Source organism: Oncorhynchus clarkii, chromosome 5 (assembly GCF_045791955.1).
Source record: "Oncorhynchus clarkii lewisi isolate Uvic-CL-2024 chromosome 5, UVic_Ocla_1.0, whole genome shotgun sequence".
Taxonomy (NCBI): Eukaryota; Metazoa; Chordata; class Actinopteri; order Salmoniformes; family Salmonidae; genus Oncorhynchus; species Oncorhynchus clarkii.
Genome location: NC_092151.1, coordinates 44,734,671 through 44,762,664, shown reverse-complemented (window position 1 = coordinate 44,762,664; position 27,994 = coordinate 44,734,671). Strand labels below are relative to the sequence as shown.

The 27,994-nt window shown below is 43.3% G+C and overlaps 1 protein-coding gene across 2 annotated transcripts in view; it reads right to left on the bottom strand.

The window, feature by feature from the left end:
- LOC139408905 (rab GTPase-activating protein 1) overlaps positions 1–27,994 on the bottom strand; it is a 131,205-nt gene that overhangs the window by 79,107 nt on the left and 24,104 nt on the right. Inside the window, exons 3-12 of one of the 2 annotated variants that reach the window (XM_071153348.1) lie at positions 26,876–26,905; positions 25,548–25,824; positions 25,104–25,317; positions 23,935–24,109; positions 15,818–15,975; positions 13,611–13,721; positions 12,873–13,042; positions 12,224–12,393; positions 10,414–10,573; positions 9,363–9,456 (exon numbers count right to left, since the gene is read on the bottom strand). In XM_071153348.1, the coding sequence (XP_071009449.1) occupies positions 9,363–9,456; positions 10,414–10,573; positions 12,224–12,393; positions 12,873–13,042; positions 13,611–13,721; positions 15,818–15,975; positions 23,935–24,109; positions 25,104–25,317; positions 25,548–25,824; positions 26,876–26,905 (1,559 nt within the window). The remainder of the gene's footprint in view (positions 1–9,362; positions 9,457–10,413; positions 10,574–12,223; positions 12,394–12,872; positions 13,043–13,610; positions 13,722–15,817; positions 15,976–23,934; positions 24,110–25,103; positions 25,318–25,547; positions 25,825–26,875; positions 26,906–27,994) is intronic. The other variant, XM_071153349.1, reaches the window with a different exon arrangement.

Here is a 27,994-nt window from a genome sequence, read left to right as displayed (position 1 = left end):
GGCGACGCACAATTGGCCCAGCGTCGTCCGGGTTAGGGAGGGTTTGGCCGGTAGGGAAATCCCTGTCTCATCGCGCACCAGCGACTCCTGTGGCGGGCCGTGCGCAGTGCGCGCTAACCAAGGTTGCCAGGTGCACGGTGTTTCCTCCGACACATTGGTGCGGCTGGCTTCCGGGTTGGATGGCGCTGTGTTAAGAAGCAGTGCGGCTTGGTTGGGTTGTGTATCGGAGGACATGACTTTCAACCTTCGTCTCTCCCGAGACCGTACGGGAGTTGTAGAGATGAGACAAGGTAGTAGCTACTAAACAATTGGGGTGAAAAAGGGGTATAAAAAAAACAAGGACAACACAGGCCCTCATTGGATGATTTTTTTGTGTGCAAATGAACTGAAGCTTACTGACAATGTCAAATGCGATATAGCGAAGCACTGAGTGAGCTGGGTGCGCAATTACGCAGGTACTTTCCCGAAACGGACGACACAAACAACTGGATTCGTTATCCCTTTCATGCCCTGCCTCCAGTCCACTTACCAATATCTGAACAAGAGAGCCTCATTGAAATTGCAACAAGCGGTTCTGTGAAAATTGAATTTAATCAGAAGCCACTGTCAGATTTCTGGATTGGGCTGCGCTCAGAGTATCCTGCCTTGGCAAATCACGCTGTTAAGACACTGATGCCCTTTGCAACCACGTACCCATGTGAGAGTGGATTCTCGGCCCTCACTAGCATGACAAATAAATACAGGCACAGACTGTTGACCAATCACCGACGAAGGAGTGTAGACCAGCTACCGACTTTGGCTTACCTCTAGAAAAAAAGAATGTGTATGCTCGAAGTCCAAAACAAACAAAAACGTCACAAAATGTCAGCATAACTTACAGTACCAGTCAAAGGTTTGGACACACCTACTCATTCAAGGGTTTACTTTATTTTTTATTTTTTTATTCTACATTGTAGAATAATAGTGAAGGCGTTATTCTGAAATAACACATACAAAAATAACACATTTGGAATCATGTATTAACCAGAAAAGTATATTTTATATTTGAGATTCTTCAAGGTAACCACCCTTTGGCCTTGATGACAGCTTTGTACACTCTTGGCATTATGGGGTATTGTGTGTACATGGGCGAATGTTGTATTTATTTAACCAATTTGGAATTCAGGCTGTAACACAACAAAATGTGGAATAAGGGAAGGGGTATTAATACTTTCTGGAGGCCCTGTATACACAGACCCACAAGTTATCCGTGTCTGTTACGTACTATATCCAGCTGAAATGATCAGGAGGTAGGTGGTTGATGAGGGTGTAGTTTTCGTATCTAATGGGCAGAGGAGAGAGAGATGTGTGTCCTGAGGAGCCAGATAGAGAAGGGGAGGGGGGGGGGGCAAGAGAGAGAAAGGTGAGGCTCTCTTTGATCAGGACAGACCGAGAGACAGAGTCTACCCCTGGCTCTTGCCAGAGGCCTCGGCAGCTGGCAGGAATTACAGTCACAATGCCAGGCAATATAGTAATCAGGTTCCACACCACACACCCCTAAGAAGGCTAAAGAACATTCCAGATTAAATCGCCCCCCACTCTCATTCAGTTGTTTCGTCTTATTGTTTATTTGTCCCGAGGTACTTAGTTGGTTATGCATTGCAACGTGGCATTTATTTTCTTCTCCGATAAAACACTTGAAACAAGACTGGGTGTACTTTGAGTGTGATGTAAGTGAAACCAGCTTCAGTCCTCAGGGGGTTGGCCATACAAAAAAAAAAAGTCTCCCACTGACTCCCAGAGGACTGCATCGAGTCGCACAACACACCACAGTGACATTTGCATTACCTAATTGACCACCCTTTGCCAGTTAGAATGAAAGCAGATTTCTTAAACATAGCCATTTTATTTCAGTCAGCAGAGCCATTCTGAAGAGACACTTTAAAGGACACTTACACCATTTGGGTTGTTATTACAAAGTATTTAGCAATGTTCTACACAGTTTTAGTGTAATTTTATGATTTCATTCATATAAACTGTTTAGTGATGAGCCGAACTGGGTATTGCTTCTCTGTAAGGTTTTAAGTAGGATCCCTGAGATTACTAATATAGGAAATGGACAGTCATTTTCAGTTATCTACAGTTGAAGTCGGAAGTTTACATACACCTTAGCAAAATACATTTAAACTCAGTTTTTCACCATTCCTGACATTTAATCGAAGTAAAAATTCCATGTCTTAGGTCAATTAGGATCACCACTTTATTTTAAGAATGTGAAATGTCAAAATAACAGTAGAGAGAAGGATTTAGTTCAGCTTTTATTTCTTTCATCACATTCCCAGTGGGTCAGAAGTTTACATACACTCAATTAGTATTTGGTAACATTGCCTTTCAATTGTTTAACTTGGGTCAAACGTTTTGGGTAGCCTTCCACAAGCTTCCCACAATAAGTTGGGTGAATTTTGGCCCATTCCTTCTGACAGAGCTAGTGTAACTGAGTCAGGTTAGTAGGCTTCCTTGCTCGCACACGCTTTTTCAGTTCTGCCCACAAATTTTCTATAGGGTTGAGGTCAGGGCTTTGTAATGGCCACTCCAATACCTTGAATTTGTTGTCCTTAAGCCATTTCGCCATAACTTTGGAAGTATGCTTGGGGTCATCGTACATTTGGAAGACCCATTTGCAACCAAGCTTTAACTTCCAGACTGATGTCTTGAAATGTTGCTTCAATATATCCACATCATTTTCCTCCCTCATGATGCCATCTATTTTGTGAAGTGCACCAGTCCCTCCTGTAGCAAAGTACCCCCCACAACATGATGCTGCCACCCCCGTGCTTCACGGTTGGGATGGTGTTCTTCGGCTTGCAAGCCTCCCCCCTTTTCCTCCAAACATAACGATGGTCATTATGGACAAACAGTTATATTTTTGTTTCATCAGACCAAAGGACATTTCTCCAAAAAGTACGATCTTTGTCCCCATGTGCAGTTGCAAACTGTTGTCTGGCTTTTTATGGCGGATTTGGAGCAGTGGCTTCTTTCTTGCTGAGCGGGCCTATGACGCTATAGGACTCGTTCTACTGTGGATATAGACTCTTTTGTACCTGTTTCCTCCAGCATCTTCACAAGGTAATTTGCTGTTGTTCTGGGATTGATTTGCACTTTTCGCACCAAAGTACGTTCATCTCTAGGAGACAGATCGCGTCTCCTTCCTGAGCAGTATGACGGCTGCGTGGTCCCATGGTGTTTATACTTGCATACTATTTTTTGTACAGATGAACGTGGTACCTTTAGGCGTTTGGAAATGTCTCCCAAGGATGAGCCAGACATGCGGAGGTCTACAATTTTCTTTCTAAGGTCTTTGCTGATTTATTTTGATTTTCCCATGATGTCAAGCAAAGAGGCAATGAGTCTGAAGGTAGGCCTTGAAATACATCCACAGGTACACATCCAATTGACTCAAATTATGTCAATTAGCCTATCAGAAGCTTCTAAAGCCATGACATCATTTTCTGGACTTTTCCAAGCTGTTTAAAGGCACAGTCAACTTAGTGTATGTAAACTTTTGACCCACTTGAATCGTGATACATTTGTCTGTAAACAATTGTTGGAAAAATGACTTGTGTCATGCAAAGTAGATGTCCTAACCGACCTGCCAAAACTGTAGTTTGTTAACAAGATATTTGTGGAGTGGTTGAAAAAACAGTTTTAATGACTCCAACCCAAGTGTAAGTAAACTTTCGACTAAACCCATCCCTAATTTTCAGATCATATTGGAACTGCATGCCATATGTTGCTCTGGTTGTTTTTGTCTAATAACATCTCTAAATATTTTAAATAGGCACTCAAAAAACCTATAGAATGATTCTATTCGGCCAAAACCACTCCCACCATCACCGACCGAAGTTGCAGCTCCAGCAGCCATTGTGCCCTTTTCAGGCATCTTGCCATCTTGATGTAATGTATCATAATGCCACTTCATATAATGTGACATGTGGAGGTCTACATTACTCATCTCATATGTATATACTGTACTCTATACCATCTACTGCATCTTGCCTATGCCATTCGGCCATCACTCATTTATATATTTGATGTACATATTCGTATTCATTCCTTTACACTTGTAAGGTAGTTGTTGTGAAATTGTTAGGTTATATTACGTGTTAGATGTAACTGCATGGTCGGAACTAGAAGCACAAGCATTTCGCTACACTTACACATGGTTAGCAGATGTTAGTGCATGTGACAAATACATTTGATTTGATCAAGTAGCACCTTTTTAACGGCTTTTTGAGGATGGACCGAAGTGAACCCTGGAACCCCAAAGAACATCTGGTGCTGTTCAAAAACAACAGATGTTGTGATGCGGCTGAAAACCACTAGCTAGCTAACTTAGTCTAGTTTTACTGTTAAAAGGAACAATGCATAGACCTAGAAAATGCATGGCCAACCCTGTTCCTAGAGATCTAGCTACTGGGTGTGCAGGTTTCTGTTCCAGCCCAGCCCTGACATTTGGTTTATTATTTGTATTAGACACTATTCATTTAACTGTTCAATCATCTCTTGTTTTGAAGTTAGATTCATGTCTAAACCAACTAACCATTGATATAGGTGTTCTTTATATTATATGAAATAAAGTGTTGATTCTTTGATTTATGTACAGTCGTGGCCAAAAGTTTTGAGAATGACACAAATATTATTTTTCACAAAGTCTGCTGCCTCAGTTTGCATGATGGCAATTTGCATATACTCCAGAATGTTATGAAGAGTGATCAGACTAATTGCAAAGTCCCTCTTTGCCATGCAAATTAACTGAATCCCCCAAAAACATTTCCACTGCATTTCAGCCCTGCCACAAAAGGACCAGCTGACATCATGTCAGTGATTCTCTCGTTAACACAGGTGTGAGTGTTGAAGAGGACAAGGCTGGAGATCACTCTGTCATGCTGATGGAGGTCGAATAACAGACTGGAAACTTCAAAAGGAGGGTGGTGCTTGGAATCATTGTTGTTCCTCTGTCAACCATGGTTACCTGCAAGGAAACACGTGCCGTCATCATTGCTTTGCACAAAAAGGGCTTCACAGGCAAGGATATTGCTGCCAGTAAGATTGCACCTAAATCATCCATTTATCGGATCATCAAGAACTTCAAGGAGAGCGGTTCAAATGTTGTGAAGGCAGGTTTTCAGGGCGCCCAAGAAAGTCCAGCAAGCGCCAGGACCGTCTCCTAAAGTTGATTCAGCTGCAGGATCGGGGCAACACCAGTACAGAGCTTGCTCAGGAATGGCAGCAGGCAGGTGTGAGTGCATCTGCACGCACAGTGAGGCAAAGACTTTTGGAGGTTGGCCTGGTGTCAAGAAGGGCAGCAGAGAAGCCACTTATCTCCAGGAAAAACATCAGGGACAGACTGATATTCTGCAAAAGGTACAGGGATTGGACTGCTGAGGACCGGGGTAAAGTAATTTTCTCTGATGAATCCCCTTTCCGATTGTTTGGGGCATCCAGAAAAAAAACTTGTCCAGAGAAGACAAGGTGAGCACTACCATCAGTCCTGTGTCATGCCAACAGTAAAGCATCCGGAGCCCATTCATGTGTGAGGTTGCTTCTCAGCCAAGGGAGTGGGCTCACTCACAATTTTGCTTAAGAACACAGCATGAATAAAGAATGATACTAACACATCCTCCGAGAGCAACTTCTCCCAACCATCCAGGAACAGTTTGGTGACAAACAATGCCTTTTCCAGCATGGTGGTGCACCTTGCTATAAGGCAAAAGTGATAACTAAGTGGCTCGGGGAACAAAACATTGATATTTTGGGTCCATGGCAGGAAACTCCCCAGACCTTAAACCCATTGAGAACTTGTGGTCAATCCTCAAGAGGGGGGTGGACAAAAAAATACAAATTCTGACAAACTCCAAGCATTGATTATGCAAGAATGGGCTGCCATCAGTCAGGATGTGGCCCAGAAGTTAATTGACGGCATGCCAGGCAAGATTGCAGAGGTCTTGAAAAAGAAGGGTCAACACTGCAAACATTGACTCTTTACATCAACTTCATGTAATTGCCAATACAAGCCTTTGACACTTATGAAATGCTTGTAATTATACTTCAGTATTCCATAGTAACATCTGACAAAAATATCTAAAGAAACTGAAGCAGCAAACTTTGTGGAAATTAATATTTCTGTCATTCTCAAAACTTTTGGCAATGACTGTATAGTGTATTATTTGGTCATGGAACATTCCCTATTTGTTTTATTTTGTTGTCACTCTCATTTAGTTTGGTGATACTGCACAGATGTCCTACAGCTGATGTCCTTGATCATTGGTGTGGGTGTATCAATCCCTGTATGGCTGACCTAGAATGCAACCCCTGTCAACAGCAGCACTTCCTACCCACAAAACAGCGTATATTACCCAACCAAAACCATGATCTTAGTGGGGCTAGGATAACGTCACTTTAGGTCTCGGGGGTAACCTTACCACATGATAGCTACTAAGTCCTTTTCTCACTTTGTCATTCCTTGATTACTCACATCCTATCTCCTCACCTGTATTATATTGCAACTGTATTGGAGGAGAGGTCCCTCCCCTGTTACCTTCTTCTCCAATGGGAAATGATACTATTACAAATAGGAAAAGCACTCACACATCAGAGATACAGTAATACTGGCAAGATCCGTGTGTTTCCGTGTGTTTTTTTTACATTTTTCATTAGGCAATTAATGAGGCTAACCATGTTGAAGGATTCCAGATTTTACTTCTACAGCTACTGTATATGCTGTCATGAAATGGATTAGAGCAAGCCCTTTTAATGAAAGTAGGCCTTAAAGATAACATGCGCAGGAGAGAGACATTATCAGCAAATATCACTATCACGAGAGTGTGCAGAAAGGAATATTTTAAAGGTTGATTTTATTTCATTTCAAAATACAAGTTGCTTGAAATCAAGTTGCAATTGGTTTGCGGCATGTTATGCAATTAATATGCAGTTCAACATTAGCACCACAAAGTGACAGCACTAGCATTTGCATTATAATCTAGCGTTACTACATGTAACAAACCACTAGCTAGGTCTCGTAACGTCGAAGATACATGCCTAGCACAAGCTAGCGGTTCATTAAAACGACAGTAAAATCCAATCGCAAAATCTAATTGGATTGGTTGCATACGCATAGTTAGCAGATGTTATTGCGGAGTGTAGCAAAATGCTTGTATTCCTAGTATGTTTCTTGATTGAAACTAAGAGGCCAATACACCTGGATAAAATATAGTTGTGTTTTGAAGGAAGCAGACGAAGAGCTAGGAGAGACAGATTGGTGAGGGAGGAGAGAGAGGTTGATAGCACAAAAGCTAACTTTTGATGTAAACAATGTGGCCATCAAACATTGGACTCGTATGCTAGCTACATTTAGTTTCGTTCTATTGTTGGCTGTCATGAGATAAAATAATCTATCTAGCTGGCTAACAAGGTAAGATTATTTGGTTATTTGCTGTGCCATCCAAAGATACAGGCTGAGAGACTAGGATTGCGTAATGACTTGCATGTCAATTTCATAATAAATGTTGTGTTCTTCTAACAGTTGCTAAGACGAAACTCAGCTGTTATTGTTGCAAATTATATTATTTTGGATGTAGCAGTCAGGCTAGCTAGCATTCTAACTAGATACATCAACAATGTTATGGTTAGCATAGCTAGTTAGCATCTACATAAAAAAAAGAAAGATTGTATTTGCAGTTGATTGGTGACAATGCCGTGAACATATATTCAGCATGACAGTCAGGCAAGCATTCTAATATATTTACAACCCAAAAGTAATGTGGAATCCACTCATAACTTATGATAAGCAATTATTTAAACTAAGCTTTGTCTGGGCTTGATAGCCAGCTAGCTAAGATAACTGTAGGCTAACTAGGCAGAGCATTGCATCATGGGAGACAAAATGTACTCTGGGAATCATAGTATGCTGTAGACGAGGGCAATACAGCATCTTTAAAATGGAATTGTGCAGCATGATTAACAAAACTATAAAACATCAGAATGTGTATAAAATCTTGCATTATTGCATATATACTAACAGCATAATAATTGGTTATAAAGTGGCGCAATTGTCCTTTAACGGCAAAGCATTAAAGGATTTGTGAGGCAAACAAAAAACACCTTGTTTGTGCTGTATTAGACATAGAAGAAAGCTAAATGTGCTCCCTCCCTCTTCCCTCCCTCCGGTCTGAAGTCTGGGTTGAAAGGGAACAGAGCGAATGGGGAACTACAGATGTGACCGTCACAGCAGAAGACAGAGGATAGTGAGCGTCTCTAATTCAATTTCTGGACTTGTTAATTCAATTCATCACAAGGTTTTGATTGAGAACAATAAAGAGTAAAGGGAACGGGAAATAATCTTAATAAGCTGGTTATCTGGATGTGACAACACACACATACACCTCTTTCTTTTCCTTGCCACTTCCAGAGATTAAAATATCGACATAATTTCCCACCACCCATGAATGCGTTTTCAAATTAGGAGTGTGTGTGTGTGTGTGTGAGGATATGAGTGTGTGTGGATTTGAGTGTGTGTGTGTGGGTGTGCGTGTGTCCATTCTTAGTATAAGCAATAGCAACTCCGTATGTATGAAGGATAAGCCTATATTTTACAAGCACTAGGTGTTAGTTTGCTTTTCTTATCATCATGATTACCAGAGATAAATGTGAATTTTCCACACAAAAAAATTCTGTCAAAGAAAGATTATGAAGAATCAGACCACGGTACATTATAAAAGACTCCTGACCTACAAGGAACATTGTAAAGAAGGCCGTAATTTGGGTTGTAACTCAGCTAGAGGGCCACTCTATCACTGTGCCAGCAGTAAGTCCCCTCATCTCTCTCCCTGACATGCCTCCCTCCATGCCTACGCTGACTGGTCAACAGGAAAATCAAAAGCCCACCACCACATCAATCTTTCTCCTGGCAGCCTGGCCAGCCAGGCAGGGAGCTCAGCTCTGAAGGCTCACCGGCATCTTCAGGCACACTAACTAAACGGCAGCTCAGTGGTAGCTGCTTTCTCAGCACAGATCGTTCACTGAGCAAAGAGCCTGCTGCCTGGTGGTGCCAGACTGGTACAGCTGGTGGTAAGGTCTTGTAAGGTAAAATAAAGTTCAAAATCACCTCATCTTTTACCTTCGTTTGTTTATGGTTTCAATTTTCTATAACACCACTGAATGTTGAGCTAAATTAAGATAAGAAGTACAAAATACATTGGATGATCTACACGAAGGCAAGGTATGATATTCCTGATCAACCTGCAGTAAAGTGGGTATGTAAGGTTGAGGGGGAGCAGAGTAATGTAAAGTATGATCTGTGAGATGAGATCTCCTCCCTGACTCACCATTTGGACAGCAGGTCTCCCCAGGTCTCCAGGATCTTCTCAGCACACTCCTTTGACACGTCTCCCGAGCCACTCAGCAACGGCTCGTCATTGTCTGACAGAAGAGAATTTAAAACCACTTTATTGTCCACCTTACAAAAATAAACATGAGCTCTGCGACACAGGGCGTGTCCCAAATGGCACCCTGTTCCCAGGACAGTGCACTACTTCTGATCAGGGCTGTGGTCAAACGTAGTGCACTTTATAGGGAATAGGGTGGCATTTGGGATGCATTCAGAGACTTGAAGGGTTGACATATCAAAGTAGTTGACCTGGGCTAAAGTACATAAACAATGTATGTATAGCGACTTACTAGACTGGTAAACACACAATCAGCCATGCCGAGAGACTAAACTATGGCACATAACAGGCTGGCTAGACAGCAGACAAACACAGCGGGGGGGGGGGGCATTGAGACAGACAAATAGACCTAGCTGTCACACATCAAGAATGGCATAATACATACTGTACAGGGAGAGGAATAAGGAACAAACAGACAGGGAGAGACTACGACCCAATCCCAAACCGACCATTTCCTGTTCACTAGGGCACATTGTAGCAAAACTATTTTGTAACCAAAAAATGGTGCTGTTTTTGTTTTTGTTTGGGGGGGGGGGTTCAGTTGTGTGGATTTGAGAGGATTGGATACACCTGTCTAATCCTCTCAGAACTCGACAAGTGTCTAGAGGGTAGAGGAATTGAACAGTACATAGGCCGGGGGTAGAGGCTAGGGGTTCATTTAGGATGGGCCTATAGAGACAGGAAGGCAACAACAACTATCCTTTATTCTTACTACCACAGATTTAGCAGATTTAGCAGATTTTTTAAGGACACACTTGCAATGATGTGTGGTTGTTTTACCTACTTTAGTAAGTCACTCTCGTGAATAAGAGCGTCTACTAAATGACTCAAATGTAAATGTAGGGGAAGAGAGCTCTTCTGACCTCAATTGGACTTCCTGGTTAAATTACGGTTGAATACAATGTAAAATTTGGGTTGCTCAGACAGTCACCTTCCTCCTCATCATCCTCGGGAGGCGATGGCACCATGGAGCCGTGGGAGGAAGACTGCAGGATGTTGGGGCTGGCTGTGGTTTTCTTCCTCTCCCTCTCTGACTCACTCTCCAGGCTCAGCACCTCGTACAGGGTATCGTTGTTACTCTTACGCTCCATCTGGAGGAAGCAGGGTATAGAGTCACATGCACACTTCCTGTCATGGATCAAAAAGCATTGGATTCGTGTCATTGATACTGTTACGCTACATCTGGGAAGGGAGGAAAGGAATGGTGTTGCATACAGGGTCAAGACAATAGGTGACCACATTGACTAGCAGTTACATTGTTCAAGAAACTAAAAAAAAAGCCCTCTCACAATTCATGTTGGGTTAACACAAATTAAGTCTAGACTAAAAAGTATGTTCAGTGTTGGTTCTCCATTGAGATTTTCAGGGAAACCGGGAGATGCCCATAATGTTTAAGTGTTTGGTCTTCCATGGTATCTGTCTCACCTGTCTGAGTTTCAGCTAGAAGGTCTCACCTTTCTGAGTTTCAGCTAGAAGGTCTATCCCACCTGTCTGAGTTTCAGCTAGGAGGTCTCACCTGTCTGAGTTTCAGCTAGGAGGTATGTCTCACCTGTCTGAGTTTCAGCTAGATGCTCTCACCTGTCTGAGTTTCAAGTAGAATGTCTGTCTCGCCTGTATGAGTTTCAGCTAGATGCTCTCACCTGTCTGAGTTCAGGTAGAATGTCGTCTCACCTGTCTGAGATTCAGCTAGACGCTCTCACATGTGCTCTCACACATTCTACTTGAGTGTCAAGTAGAATGTCTGTCTCACCTGTCTGAGTTGCAGCTAGAAACTCTCACCTGTCTGAGTTGCAGCTAGAAGGTCTGTCTCACCTGTCTGAGTTGCAGCTAGAAGGTCTGTCTCACCTGTCTGAGTTGCAGCTAGACGCTCTCACATGTCTGAGTTTCAGCTAGAATGTCTGTCTCACATCTCTGAGTTTCAGCTAGAATGTCTGTCTCACATGTCTGAGTTTCAAGTAGAATGTCTGTCTCACATGTCTGAGTTTCAAGTAGAATGTCTGTCTCACATGTCTGAGTTTCAAGTAGAAGGTATGTCTCACCTGTCTGAGTTGCAGCTAGAAGGTCTGTCTCACCTGTCTGAGTTGCAGCTAGACGCTCTCACCTGTCTGAGTTTCAGCTAGAAGGTCTGTCTCACCTGTCGGAGTTGCAGCTAGAAACTCTCACCTGTCTGAGTTGCAGCTAGAAGGTCTGTCTCACCTGTCTGAGTTGCAGCTAGAAGGTCTGTCTCACCTGTCTGAGTTGCAGCTAGACGCTCTCACATGTCTGAGTTTCAGCTAGAATGTCTGTCTCACATCTCTGAGTTTCAGCTAGAATGTCTGTCTCACATGTCTGAGTTTCAAGTAGAATGTCTGTCTCACATGTCTGAGTTTCAAGTAGAATGTCTGTCTCACATGTCTGAGTTTCAAGTAGAATGTCTGTCTCACATGTCTGAGTTTCAAGTAGAAGGTATGTCTCACCTGTCTGAGTTGCAGCTAGAAGGTCTGTCTCACCTGTCTGAGTTGCAGCTAGACGCTCTCACCTGTCTGAGTTTCAGCTAGAAGGTCTGTCTCACCTGTCGGAGTTTCAGCTAGAAACTCTCACCTGTCTGAGTTTCAGCTAGAAGGTCTGTCTCACCTGTCGGAGTTTCAGCTAGAAGGTCTGTCTCACCTGTCGGAGTTTCAGCTAGACACTCTCATCTGTCTGAGTTTCAGCTAGAAGGTCTGTCTCACCTGTCTGAGTTTCAGCTAGAAGGTCTGTCTCACCTGTCTGAGTTTCAGGTAGTAGGTCTCGGTGTAGTTGCGTTTGCTGAAGGGCCAGAATAGCCTCTCGTTGGGAGAGCAGACTCTGACCCTGGTCTCCAGAAGGAAACGAACCGGCTCCTCCACCTCAGTGATCACCAGGTCCACCGCCGTCGTCATGTACATGAACTTATCTGTTGGACATGACCCATAACCGCCATTACTATATCTGTGGACGTGTACATTTACAGGAAAAATATAAGCACTCACCTAATTAGTGTTATACATTAACTTATATGTTGAACAATAACCCCTAACTGCCATTAATAGAAGCCTTACCAGAAACCTTACAGCTGTGGTCATGTAAATTGACACAACACTCATCGATTTAACCGTTAAAGTCGTGGACCTGTACAATAACTTAATCTGGAACACAACCATCCTCAATATAACCCATATACAGTTGCTGTGGTCATAGATATGAATTTGTAACAGGAACAGTGGTTAGCTATGTAAATGACATCAGCCAGACAGCCACGGTCGGCTATGAACCATCTGGGGGGCATCATCCTTAGAGTCCTGATCATACACAGACAGGAAGAATACCATGTTAACGTGGCACCACATAACCTGTGGACATATCATTGCGTGTTGGCCGTCTGGCCTGCTGTACCTTTGGGTGTCTCCTCGTTAACAGCCTGGAACTGAGGTGTGTTGGGATTCCAGCTCCCTGTGATGATGTAGGACTTCCCATCAGAGGACTTCCCCATCGACTCCAGGTCAAGCAGGTGCATGTCACTGTTCTTCACGTTCTTTCCTGGACTCAGCAGGAGGCCGAAGCACCTGGAACACACACACACACAGAAAACACATACACCGAGCAGGCGTTCACAGACACACAAAGACACGTCATAAGAGTGGAACCAGGTGGAAGGCATCAGACAAGTCACCCCCCCCCCCAAAGTATCAGGCTAGATATATCCTTGACATACCAGAGCATGGAATAACAGAGGATAACAGAGCTCTCCAATCCGGGCCCAGTATAGGAACAGTGAAATAACAAAAAGCAATGGAACTGAGGTTCAAGTGAAGGTGACGGCAAGTCAAAACAACATTATTAACCGTAGAGAAATAGCAGGCTCAGAACAGAAACATCCATCTCGTTCTCATGGCCCGACTGGGACACTTAAGCTCGGAAACAGACGGACATTAAACAGTGGTTGTTTATCAATTAGAACTGAATTACAGCTTGTTATGAATAGCTGAGAGACGTCCTGACTGAGAAGTCTCTCGTGGTGGTGGGACTAAGACTCCCAGTCCGATACAGTCTGTGCACCGTACACTGTGTCACGTCTGCGCAGCCTCTCTACTCGTGTGTGTGTGTGTGTTTGCGTGCGTGCGTGCACGTTACCTCTCTATGGCCAGCTCCTTATTAGACGTCTGTTGAACGTAGATGACGATCTTCTTGTCCATTCCCGGACGCAGCTTGAAGCTGTTCTTGTCTTTGTCTTTCGCCACAGCACTGGAAAAATAGAAACATAGAAAAAGCTCTTACTCTAAAAATTCTTTGGCTGGGATTTCAGTCAATGTGAAAGAGTGGCTCGGGAGACCGCTTGCCCTGAGAACTTATACAGTAATGCCATATCGATGGAGATAATAAACCACTCTTTGCATTTGTTTAAGCAGTTCATTGATCTAATGGGATTATGCAAGCACTGAGAATGTTTCTGTTCTGAATAGTGAAATAGCAGTCAACCTGATCAAAGCATACTCTTTTTTTCCCCCAAACACAAATCCTCCTCCCAAAAATATTTCACAAATTACAAATTATTTATACATAGCATGCACTCAAGGCACTTCGAGGATGCTGTTAGAGCCACCACACTGGAATTATGAGCTACTGAGATCATAAATAAATGCAGAATAAAAACTGTGGCATGCGGCTAGAGCATGGCACTTGCAATGCCAGGGTTGTGGGTTCAATTCCCACGGGGGACCAGTACGGAGAAAGAAAAAAAAGTATGAAATGTATGCTTTAGGCGCTCTGGATAAAAACATGTACAAAATGAAAAAAATTATAATAAATTATAATATAAGGGAAATACACGCCTAACGAAAACCGAAATGAGGTAATAAACACCATATAAGGGGAGGGAGACTGAACAGTACGACGGTCCAAGTTTCAATTTTTTTTTAATTACATTTTTTTTTTAAGTTTCTAAAGTCATTTTCAAGACTTCGCATCCACGACACTACTCTGATCTTTACAATATTTGCTGTGTACTGTAGATTACACCAGTCTGTTCTGGAATTCCTGGAGAAAACATCCTAAGGACTTGCCTATTTGGCCCTGCTAGCGTGTGAATGCTGCGCTTAGATCTCAACATTCCATAAATAAGCAGCCCATGGCTTAATGAGGAGGAAATATGCCCATCTAAAAATAAGCAATGGCTTTTAATGTTTTTTTAAACAACGAGTGTAGTATCTGGCCATTTAGGAGCTACGGGAAGTTACTTGTTTGGTGGGAATTGGAAACCATCCCTATTAAAGTCTGAGGATCTGTTCTTTCCTTGCCTCCTCTCCTTAAATCACCCGGATCAGAAAGAACTGATGAGCTTCCACCATATTGTTTTCACCGGTTACGTCTTTTCCAATAATTGCACATGAAGGGGAGGACACAAGAACAGGACAGATGTTTACGCAGTTGAGACTAAGCCTTAGGAGAACAGCCATGAGTGAGACGCTAAAGTTCTCTCTCTCATCTAAAATGAAACGCAACACAGAGCTGATGATAACGGGTCCTCTCTGCTTCTGCTGAAGCGCATGATCGCTCGCTTGGTTTCCATGCGGACATGTCCAGAGTCACCCTATGTGAGAGTCAGTGACTAATCTGAGGACCCCAACGTCCTCTCTGTGAGCAGAAAAGGGCTGTCTAATCTCCGGCACTGTGACGGATTCCTAGGAGGACGTGTCTGCCTGTCGGCGTCGGCCCGGGCCAGTGGCAGTCCGCTTGTGAATAAGCTTCTGTGGAGGAGGAGAACAGGCTGTTCTGCACCTCGGGATGATAAATTAGAGGAAGCATGTGTCGACAATTCAAATAAATGCTCAAAAATAAAAAGACACCTGTAGCTATTTACGCTCTTCCCTTCTGCACTGAAGGGGCATCATTCTTTCTGAGAGTGAGATTGAATGCCATAGATTGAAGTGGAGCGAATTCAGTTCATGTGTGTTTCGAGACGGGGAAAAGAGGCCTTTCAGATAGGCGACAAATACACTTGAGGATGAGGCCGGGTGATGTTCGAACATGTACCATACCGTGAGAGCGGTAAAGAGATCATCTGCATATATAACACATTCAGAGAGAGGACATTAATAAACACACAGTAGAGAAAGCATGTCCGAACAAGGCTGCAATGAACTATGTATAAACGTGCAACAAATAGACAATGCAGATGATAGCGCCGGTGTACAGTTGGATAACACTGATGTTCTAACATGGTTATAACATACCATGCCGTTCATGACGGACCTCTGAGCCCTACCACACCTAGAGATGGAGGAAGGTGGCTGTTGTGTACAGATCGGCAACGTGAATCGCGCGTTTGCAACGCACCGTACCTAAAGGTCCCTTTGCCATCATCCTCCTTGATCTCCAGGCTGACGGTGAAGGTGAAGACGTCGCTGTCTGGAGTCAGGGGCGGAGCCAAGCCCGAGAGGAGCGTCTTCTTGGTGGACCGCCTAAAGGCCGTGGCGAAGCTGTACAGTATCCTGCTGACCTGTGGCGTTTAAACACACACACACACCAGAGCATAAACAAGAGCATGCACACACAGAGAGAGACAGACACACACACACACACACACCAAGGGATTGAAAATCAGTGACATACACATACAGCTTTAGAGTCCTAGAAAGCTTTTCAGTTATTGGGCGACATGAAACAGTATAATTCTAGATATGGCTCTGTTTACAGCGTGTGAGCTGAGCCGAATTCTCTCTCTCGTTAGGTGATCCCTTAGGCCTTAGCCCATCACTGCACTGTAGATAAAACGAATGACTGATAAAACGAATGACTGTTACACTGGTTGAGTCATCTGCATCCACACAGTTTGGCTTCTCTTCTTACAATACGCATCATCTCCAAACTCAGCTCATAGTCGAGCGGTGAAAACACTTCTAGGAGATCGCAGTGTCACACACACACGTACGTACGTACGGACAGACACACACACACACACACTTCTAGGAGGCCGATGTGTGTCACACACAAACCCCTGTGTCCCTTACGGAGAGCCACGTCACAGTGGGGTGTGTGTGGAGGGCTATAAAGCGTGAATAAATAATTTATATTACAGTTTGGCCAGTTACAGTGCCTTGCGAAAGTATTCGGCCCCCTTGAACTTTGCGACCTTTTGCCACATTTCAGAATTCAAACATAAAGATATAAAACTGTATTTTTTTGTGAAGAATCAACAACAAGTGGGACACAATCATGAAGTGGAACGACATTTATTGGATATTTCAAACTTTTTTAACAAATCAAAAACTGAAAAATTGGGTGTGCAAAATTATTCAGCCCCTTTACTTTCAGTGCAGCAAACTCTCTCCAGAAGTTCAGTGAGGATCTCTGAATGATCCAATGTTGACTTAAATGACTAATGATGATAAATACAATCCACCTGTGTGTAATCAAGTCTCCGTATAAATGCACCTGCACTGTGATAGTCTCAGAGCTCCGTTAAAAGCGCAGAGAGCATCATGAAGAACAAGGAACACACCAGGCAGGTCTGAGATACTGTTGTGAAGAAGTTTAAAGCCGGATTTGGATACAAAAAGATTTCCCAAGCTTTAAGCATCCCAAGAAGCACTGTGCAAGCGATAATATTGAAATGGAAGGAGTATCAGGCCACTGCAAATCTACCAAGACCTGGCCGTCCCTCTAAACTTTCAGCTCATCCAAGGAGAAGACTGATCAGAGATGCAGCCAAGAGGCCCATGATCACTCTGGATGAACTGCAGAGATCTACAGCTGAGGTGGGAGACTCTGTCCATAGGACAACATTCAGTCATATATTGCACAAATCTGGCCTTTATGGAAGAGTGCCAAGAAGAAAGCCATTTCTTAAAGATATCCATAAAAAGTGTTGTTTAATGTTTGCCACAAGCCACCTGGGAGACACACCAAACATGTGGAAGAAGGTGCTCTGGTCAGATGAAACCAAAATTGAACTTTTTGGCAACAATGCAAAACGTTATGTTTGGCGTAAAAGCAACACAGCTGAACACACCATCCCCACTGTCAAACATGGTGGTGGCAGCATCACGGTTTGGGCCTGCTTTTCTTCAGCAGGGACAGGGAAGATGGTTAAAATTGATGGGAAGATGGATGGAGCCAAATACAGGACCATTCTGGAAGAAAACCTGATGGAGTCTGCAAAAGACCTGAGACTGGGACGGAGATTTGTCTTCCAACAAGACAATGATCCAAAACATAAAGCAAAATCTACAATGGAATGGTTCAAAAATAAACATAACCAGGTGTTAGAATGGCCAAGTCAAAGTCCAGACCTGAATCCAATCGAGAATCTGTGGAAAGAACTGAAAACTGCTGTTCACAAATGCTCTCCATCCAACCTCACTGAGCTTGAGCTGTTTTGCAAGGAGGAATGGGAAAACATTTCAGTCTCTCGATGTGCAAAACTGATAGAGACATACCCCAAGCGACTTACAGCTGTAATCGCAGCAAAAGGTGGCGCTACAAAGTATTAACTTAAGGGGGCTGAATAATTTTGCACACCCAATTTTTCAGTTTTTGATTTGTTAAAAAAGTTTGAAATATCCAATAAATGTCGTTCCACTTCATGATTGTGTTCCACTTGTTGTTGATTCTTCACAAAAAAATACAGTTTTATATCTTTATGTTTGAAGCCTGAAATGTGGCAAAAGGTCGCAAAGTTCAAGGGGGCCGGATACTTTCGCAAGGCACTGTATATTTTGAGAGCAGAGTGCACATGGGAAATAAATCTCCCAGATCATGTGTAGACACACACACACACGCACACACTCAAAAGTTCTAGAACACCTACTCATTCAATGTTTTTTCTTAAAAAAAATTCTACATTGCAGAATAATGTAGAATAACAATCAAAACATTGAAATAACACATATGGAATCATGTAACCAAAAAAGTGTTTGAGATTCATATTTGAGATTCTTCAAAATAATCACCCTTTGCCTTGATGACAGCTTTGCACACCATTGGCCTTCTCTCAACCAGCTTCATGAGGTAGTCACCTGGAATGCTTTTCAATTAACAGGTGCGCCTTGTTAAAAGTTAATTTGGGGAATTTCTTTCCTCCTTAATGAGTTTGAGTTGTGACTTGTGACTTGTCACAATTTGACCTGGCCTCCATAATCACCAGTCTTCAACCCAATTGAGATGGTTTGGGATTATTTAGACCACAGAGTGAAAGAAAAGCAGCCAACAAGTGCTCAGCATGTGTGGGAACTCCTTCAAGACTGTTGGAAAAGCATTCCAGGTGAAGCTGGTTGAGAGAATGCCAAGAGTGTGCAAAGCTGTCATCAGGGCAAAGGGTGGCTACTTTGAAGAATCTAAAATATATTTTGATTTGTTTAACAATTTTTTTGGTTACTACATGATTCCATTTGAGTTATTTCATAATTTTGATGTCTTCACTATTATTCTACAATGTAGAAAAGATTGGTACTGTATATGTTTTTTCCCTATACATACTACATTTTACATTAGTTATCTTTTTCTTTTACCCTTCAGCTATACTCAACCTCTCCCATACATCTCTAAAAACCATCCAGTCTTGACTTCTACTTGCCATATATTTTTCAACTGTGCGGTTTCACAGATTCTAAATGAAAGATGAACCTTTACTAAAGACCTTTACTAAAAATACTACTATATTAGTGATCGACTGACCATGGTTTTTCAAGTCACCCAGCAGTGCTATTTGCAAAGATAGCTTTAAGTACATTTCTGAACCTGTGACCAAAAACAAGCTACATACAAGTGAGCTAATGGTTCAGTCTGTTCGCAGCAAAATCTGCAGAGCTGGGATGGTTGAATCCCCCATATACCTAACATTCTATTGGTTGCAAGAATTTTGTATAATAATTGAAATTAAAAAGCTCTACGTTTTCAATCCAGTGTTTTGTGTCATCAAAAATCTAAACTATTTTGCAAACTGTCCATTTTTTGGTCCTTAAATGCAACTGATATACTTTTTTTTATTTATCACATATTTATCTTTTACCAATTATGGTCTTTAATACAGGGCCGACAAACAAGTTCCTTACCATCTCCCCATTCCACTTGCCTCCTCCATTTTTGCGGTAATGATGCAATCAGTTGGTTGTAATTTTGAATAGAGCAAATATTTTTATATATTTTTGTTACCTGCATGTGTGGCATAACTTCCTCAGTTCTGTTTATGATATCATTAACAAAGCTTATACCGTTCTGTTTTTTTTTTTTATCAATTAGTAGTATATTTGAGATTAAACATAATATTTGTTGTAATATTTGTTCTGTCTTTTCTTGTGGAATAAACTGAAATTTTTTGAATGATATTTTGGAGATAATTTCATTTTCAAATAACCGAAAGTGAGTGGTCGTAATCTGAAAAAATGGAAAAGCGCAATTGTTTAACATAGGGTGAGTCATTCTTATGAATCTGTTGCAGAACCCGTTTGGATTTACAGTGCATTCGGAAAGTTTTCAGATAGCTTAACATTTTGTTACGTTACAGCCTAATTCTACAATTTATAAAATCATTTTTTTCCCCTCATCAATCTACACACAATACCCCACAATGACAAAGCAAAAACAGATTTTTAGAAACGTTTTTACATAAGTATTCAGACCCTTTACTCAGTACTTTGTTCAAGCATCTTTGGCAGCGATTACAGCCTTGAGTCATCTTGAGACTTGAGAGTCCCGAAGCCATTCCTGGAGTTGTCTAGGCCCTTGTGCTTATGGTCGTTGTCCTGTTGGAAGGTGAACCTTCACCCCAGTCTGAGGTCCTGAGTACTCCGGAGCTGGTTTTCTAGGATCTCTCTTGTACTTTGCTCTGTTCATCTTTCCCTCGATCCTGACTAGTCTCTTCAGTCCATGCTGCTGAAAAACATCGCCACAGCATGATGCTGCCATCACCATGCTTCACCGTAGGGATGGTGCCAGGTTTCCTCCAGACGTGACGCTTGGCATTCAGGCCAAAGAGTTCAATCTTGGTTTCATCAGACCAGAGAATATTGTTTCTCATGGTCTGAGAGTCGTTTAGGTGCCTTTTTGCAAACTCCAAGCGGGCTGTCATGTGCCTTTTACTGAGGAGTGGCTTCCATCTGGCCACTCTACCATAAAGTCCTGATTGGTGGAGTGCTGCAGAGATGGTTGTCCTTCTAGAAAGTTCTCCCATCGCCACAGAAGAACTCTGGAGCTCTGTCAGAGTGGCCATATGGTTCTAGGTCACTCCCTGACCAAGGCCCTTCTGCCCCGATTGCTCAGTTTGGCCAGCTCTATCTAGGAAGAGGCCACTGTGTTCTTGGGGACATGCAATGCTGCAGAAACGTTTTTGGTACCCTTCGCCAGAACTGTGCCTCAACACAATCCTGTCTCGGAGCTCTACAGACAATTCCTTTGACCACATACAGTGCCTTGCGAAAGTATTCGGCCCCCTTGAACTTTGCGACCTTTTGCCACATTTCAGGCTTCAAACATAAAGATATAAAACTGTATTTTTTTTGTGAAGAATCAACAACAAGTGGGACACAATCATGAAGTGGAACGACATTTATTGGATATTTCAAACTTTTTTAACAAATCAAAAATCAAAAACTGAAAAATTGGGCGTGCAAAATTATTCAGCCCCCTTAAGTTAATACTTTGTAGCGCCACATTTTGCTGCGATTACAGCTGTAAGTCGCTTGGGGTATGTCTCTATCAGTTTTGCACATCGAGAGACTGAAATTTTTTCCCATTCCTCCTTGCAAAACAGCTCGAGCTCAGTGAGGTTGGATGGAGAGCATTTGTGAACAGCAGTTTTCAGTTCTTTCCACAGATTCTCGATTGGATTCAGGTCTGGACTTTGACTTGGCCATTCTAACACCTGGATATGTTTATTTTTGAACCATTCCATTGTAGATTTTGCTTTATGTTTTGGATCATTGTCTTGTTGGAAGACAAATCTCCGTCCCAGTCTCAGGTCTTTTGCAGACTCCATCAGGTTTTCTTCCAGAATGGTCCTGTATTTGGCTCCATCCATCTTCCCATCAATTTTAACCATCTTCCCTGTCCCTGCTGAAGAAAAGCAGGCCCAAACCATGATGCTGCCACCACCATGTTTGACAGTGGGGATGGTGTGTTCAGCTGTGTTGCTTTTACGCCAAACATAACGTTTTGCATTGTTGACCAGAGCACCTTCTTCCACATGTTTGGTGTGTCTCCCAGGTGGCTTGTGGCAAACTTTAAACAACACTTTTTATGGACATCTTTAAGAAATGGCTTTCTTCTTGCCACTCTTCCATAAAGGCCAGATTTGTGCAATATACGACTGATTGTTGTCCTATGGACAGAGTCTCCCACCTCAGCTGTAGATCTCTGCAGTTCATCCAGAGTGATCATGGGCCTCTTGGCTGCATCTCTGATCAGTCTTCTCCTTGTATGAGCTGAAAGTTTAGAGGGACGGCCAGGTCTTGGTAGATTTGCAGTGGTCTGATACTCCTTCCATTTCAATATTATCGCTTGCACAGTGCTCCTTGGGATGTTTAAAGCTTGGGAAATCTTTTTGTATCCAAATCCGGCTTTAAACTTCTTCACAACAGTATCTCAGACCTGCCTGGTGTGTTCCTTGTTCTTCATGATGCTCTCTGCGCTTTTAACGGACCTCTGAGACTATCACAGTGCAGGTGCATTTATACGGAGACTTGATTACACACAGGTGGATTGTATTTATCATCATTAGTCATTTAGATCAACATTGGATCATTCAGAGATCCTCACTGAACTTCTGGAGAGAGTTTGCTGCACTGAAAGTAAAGGGGCTGAATAATTTTGCACGCCCAATTTTTCAGTTTTTGTTTTGTTAAAAAAGTTTGAAATATCCAATAAATGTCGTTCCACTTCATGATTGTGTCCCACTTGTTGTTGATTCTTCACAAAAAAATACAGTTTTATATCTTTAAGTTTGAAGCCTGAAATGTGGCAAAAGGTCGCAAAGTTCAAGGGGGCCGAATACTTTCGCAAGGCACTGTATTTATCTTCCTATAGAGCCTCAAATTCAGCTCTGGACCATGAAGTCAAGTTTCATTGCATTGTTTCATTGTTCGCCTTCTAATCAGGGACTGATTTAGACCTGGGACACGAGGTGGGTGCAATGAATTATCAGGTAGAACAGAAAACCAGCAGGCTCCAGGCTTGGAGGGTAAGAGACCCCTGCTATGTCGGACCGCCGGGAATGCATTTTACATCCATAAACCACGGCGTGGACCGTTCTACTTGCGCATCCTTAACCATTTGTTTACACTTTGTTCAGTCATGTTACCTCATTGCCTAGCTGGCCAACAACCTGGTAACTTTACCTGTATATCCAAATATTTGGGAGGCACAGAAAAAAAAAATGGATAGCCTCCTCAGGAGACCAATGATCATAGCAATGAATGAATGACGGACCTCGTGCACGTCATCATCACAAACCTGTTTTTAAAGAGAAAATAGTGCCTTTACACAATGCAGAAACCTACTCCACAAATGACTTAGTAATTCCAATGATAGGTATTCATATGACCGCTAACCTTTACAATAAACTAATGGTCTTTAAATCGTTATATATTCGTTTCTAGTCACAGAACATGAGCCTCAAAAGTAGTCAATACAGGCTGTAACTCAAACAATAAAAACAATTGTGCTTTCTAAATTTCATGGGGCGCTCCTAACGTTGGGAGCACCAGTGGTAGCAATGAAAAATGTTCCTGTAGAGCCGTGTGCACGCGCGTTTGTGTGTGTCATGGGAGGGAGGAGGTCCATTAACCAGGCAGACATGGGGTGGTCTGTGTTCTGGGCTGTCTGGAAGATAGCAAGATACATCTTTCTCCAAAGAAGGAAAAGGGGAAAATCAGGTCACTGCACACTGAGGAAGACTAAGGAGAGTAAGGAAGACCAGCTCTCTGTCTGGCTGTGTCCCAAACAGCACCCTATTCCACATAGTGCCCTACTTTTAATAGGCTGCCATTTGGAATGCAAACTCTGTTATACACTATTATATAGGCCGAGGCCCGTACAGCAGAACAGCAGGCTAAGGCTGACTGACTAACTGTAGGCTAGACATGAGATATAAACACATGGGCATTGGGTACATCAGTGTCTGTACAGAGAGTGCAGCCCAGAGGGCCTGGATAGCGGGGTAAACAGCTCACACAGAGAGAGATATTTCACCTCAACATGAATGTTTGGGCATTGTGTGTGGGCAGCACGGAAGAGTTCTGCTGTGCTGTCAGAGTATAAGGGAGGCTCTGGTACTGTGTGATAAATGGAAGGAGCGCTGGCTCTCACCATCTGCACTGCTGTCAAATGTGGATGGAACTGTAGTGCGGGGATTGAAGACCCAGGCAGCAGGGAGCTAAACAAAAGTCACAGGAATTGAAGGAGTGTGTGTGTGTGTGTGTGTGTGTGTGTGTGTGTGTGTGTGTGTGTGTGTGTGCGTCCTCACCGCCTCTTGGATCTCACAACGGAAGACATGGATGCGGAAGATCTCTGCGTTGTAATGGCTCTCCGTGAAGGCGAAGCAGTCACTCTCTGGCGTGCTGTCGTGACCACGCACACAGAACAGGATCTTGTAGATGGGGTAGCTGGCTATCTCTGTGCTTGTCTGGGGGTCCAGCAACCTGCAGAAAAAGGGTCAGGTCATATTATGGTTAAAGGGTAGCAAAGAAAACAATAACAAGATAGAGACATAATGGAGGTATTCAAAAGCACTAATGGAGGTATTCAAAAGGGGGGGTGGGGAAGGGTCGTTTAAAACTCTGACAAGTTTGATCACAAAGTTACTGGTCCCCTACCCCATGCCAAACACGTGGATTCAGGAGGCGGGATTATTAAGGGGATAGGGTGACATCCCCATCTCATTTTAATACACCAATGGTAACACTCTTACCTAATTGAAATAAGTGCCGCCTGGTAACCAACATCGGAGAAGGTGTGTTTGCAGAGGGGAATGGTTTACATAGCTAGATAGCTGACCTACTACCGCCAACATTTTACTGTAGGGTGTCAGCGAGTTTACACTATGTCTCTATGGAAAAGGTACTTCTATGTCTCCCCTTTCATCGGTGTCTGGTGTTAGCTAGTTACCGGCTAGCCAGGTCTTTCGGCCAGCATGGAACAAAAGGGGTGGGGGGTCGTTTAAAACTCTGACGCAGATGTCATGTCAACAAATCCGTCGGTGCTGCTGTGAACTGCATCACAACAGACATGGCAGATGGGAGATTTTTTGTGCATCACTGATGCAATTTCAATGTTGTTGGAGTTGCTTTGTGCATCACCAAATGAGCTTGATCTGATTTTACTGCAACACTGCTTACTAAATACATTCAGGTTTTTTGACATGGGCGTTTCAAAGAGCTGTCAGTCAAGGTGAGCTCATGAATTGTAAGCTCCCCGCTCACACAGCCTGTACTCTCAAACTTCCTGGTTGCGAGAGAAAAATGACTTTTTCATTTAACATTTCTACCCCCCCATATATTATGGGTGACATTTTAGTCACTCAAAATGCTATTTTACATGGGAATCAGAATAACTACTCGGGAGCTTTATGAGCCACAAACACGCACACAAATCTCTTTGGTTGGTTTGTCAGTTTGTTTGTTAAGCAGTCCTGACCTGACGGTGCCCTCTGAGACTCCAGGCACAGACAGGGTGACGTCCAGGGGTAGCTGGCACTGCCCTCTGAGGATGGTCATCATACGGAGCGCTTCCACCTCACTGCGGGGAGCGTTGACCGAGGCACAGCCCAGGTAGGTCAGCTTATTAAAGACCACACTGTCCTCGTCTGGGATGGGCGTACTGGGGCTGCACTCCGATGACGACTCATCCCCTGTGGATGTCAAAGGTCATACAGAGAGGGTCTAGTGAGGGGGAGAGACAGCAGATCAAAGCGTAGCCCCTACCCCATAGGACATTGGATATACGGAAGTGACATTTCTGCTCAGCCAATCAGAAGACAAGATTAAGCTATAACCATAGTTCTTACATCTGCTAACCATTTCAGATCTAAAGAAGGTGTAGGGTCCCAGAAGTTGATTTGGTATTCTTGCTTTGACTCACCACGGTAAGATCGTTCATTCAGCTCACTCTCCTGCGCTGCAGATTGGACGGGTAGCACCATCTCAACTTTGGGCGGGGTGCCGAGGGGGTCAGGGCACGGTTGGGGCTCGGGTGGTGCTGCCATGGCGGGGGACAAAACATGGTCTACCCCGCCTGCCTGGTCCACGCCGCCACCACTGGGGACGCCACCACCCAGCGCCTGCTCAGCTACAGAGGGGTCCATCAGAACATCCTCCAGCTCCTTCTGCAACTGCTGCTCACTGCCGTTCCCCACAATCTGTTGGCACACACACACACACACACACACAGACGGACGGACGGATAGGCACACACACAGACGGACGGACGGATAGGCACACACACACACGCACACACACACGGACGTATGGATAGGCACATACACACACGCACGTATGGATAGGCACATACACACACCGACGGTCGGACAAGCACATCGACACACACACAGTCGGACACACAGGCATTCACACACAGACACAAGGAATCCCAAAGCCCACACACACACACACAGACGAGCATACGGTCAAAATACAAGGTTCATTATTCAGGCTACCTAAGAAACAGTTCATCAATCAATCTCAGTAACTTTTTCCTCGCCAACTTCAGGAATGGCTAGGTTGAAAATGTTATACTGATCTTAAGATTCTCTCCAAGTGATTAACAAGGGAATTGAGAGCGAAAAGCGACGTCTTCAACAGAGATAGCACTTGAAGTACGAAGTGATTAGATTAGTATGTGAATTTACGATTGGGAATTAATTAGATCACCACAGGAGGGTTTACAAGTTTCTAGAAACCAAACACTGGTCTGTTTGTTTACAAATTGTAGCCTATCTTTCTAAGAGAAAGCACATTCGCCAAGTTCATTGAGCTGACAGATGCTAAGCAAAGGCGGACCATACAGGGGGAGGCAATATACTGCAAAGCAAACTAGTGAAGACTGCAAAGCACTGTTCCTCAGCCTCCAGCAGTAGCCTAACACTACACCACAACATACAGTGGCAAACAAGGGGCGTATTGAGCTGAGGAGGGGTGGCAGACTGGGAGTCTGGCCGTAAAGCCTCAAAAAACAGAACTAGGACAAGAACTTGCACCAAAACAACTGAGCTAGCTACCTCATCACAAGACAAGCTAGGTGGGCATCAAATCATTCAACAGCCAACCCGAAAACACTTAATAAGAGCACCACAGAACAGATACAGTGTCACCACAGAATCACAGCACAGAGGGGGAGAGGACGAGAGAGAGAGAGAGAGAGAGAGAGAGAGAGAGAGAGAGAGAGAGAGAGAGAGAGAGAGAGAAACTGACCTTAAAGCTGACCCCTTCCTCAGAAATCACCTGCGTAATAAACAACACATTTAGACAGCCTGCGCTACTCCCCTCTTCAACTACCTTGTGTGGGCTTGGGGGAGAAGTATGTGTAAGAATAGCCAAGGGAGTTATTTAGTTTTTCTAATCAATTCTAATTACGGTTGTTAATGTACATGGGGGTGAGGTGTACAGTTTCCGTGAGGCTAGTCTAAATATCGTCTTGTACCTCAACTGAAGGCAATTGAGTGGCTTAACTTGTTGGGTAAAGTCATTTCAGCAGTCCACTATCACCACCTGCTGGTGTCTTTTGAGCACTACCTCATCAGGAGGAAGTACAGTGTGGGGGTGTCCAGAAGCACCAAATAAAGTACAACATGGACGGGTAAACTAACATGTTATTTATATATCTTGGTTTTTTTTGTTGTTAATGTTTCATTTTCACATTAGCGGGAACAAATACACAGAAGGGTGACAGAATGACTTGAGACTGAAGGAACATACAATCGACAGTCTAATAACCTGTACAGCGAGAGTGTTTGTTAGCATGGAGAGAGAGAGAGATCAAAAGACGGGGAGAGAAAAAAAAAATGGGGGAAAAGAGAGAGGGGGGGTGAAATACTTAAATGGACAATAATTCCCCCACCCAGCCCATGGGCAGCTGAGCACCACAGGGTGAATGGTACGGATGGGAATGTGCCAGGGAACTCATTATACGATATTATCACAATAATTTAGGTGTTGATACGATATGTATTGCGATTCCCACAATTCTATATGTATTGCGATTCGATAGTATGATTTTATTGCGATTCGATGTTCCAAACATGTTGCTCACCAATAAGTACAGCAGAGGGACAAGAGAGAGCCATGAGAAAACGAGTCCTGATCAGTCATGGAAATAAAATAAAAAGTGCTGAAAACAAATTGTCTCCCTAGTTATGAAAAAGAAGACGGAGACAACAAGCTATGAAGTAAAAAAATAACTGGCATTTTGGTGCAGGTACAGCCAACTAGTGCAAAAACAATACTGCGATATTGTCAAAACGATACATCGTCAAAAGTAATACCCTGATATGTAACCGGATCGATCGATCGATCACCCCCCCATCACTAGTG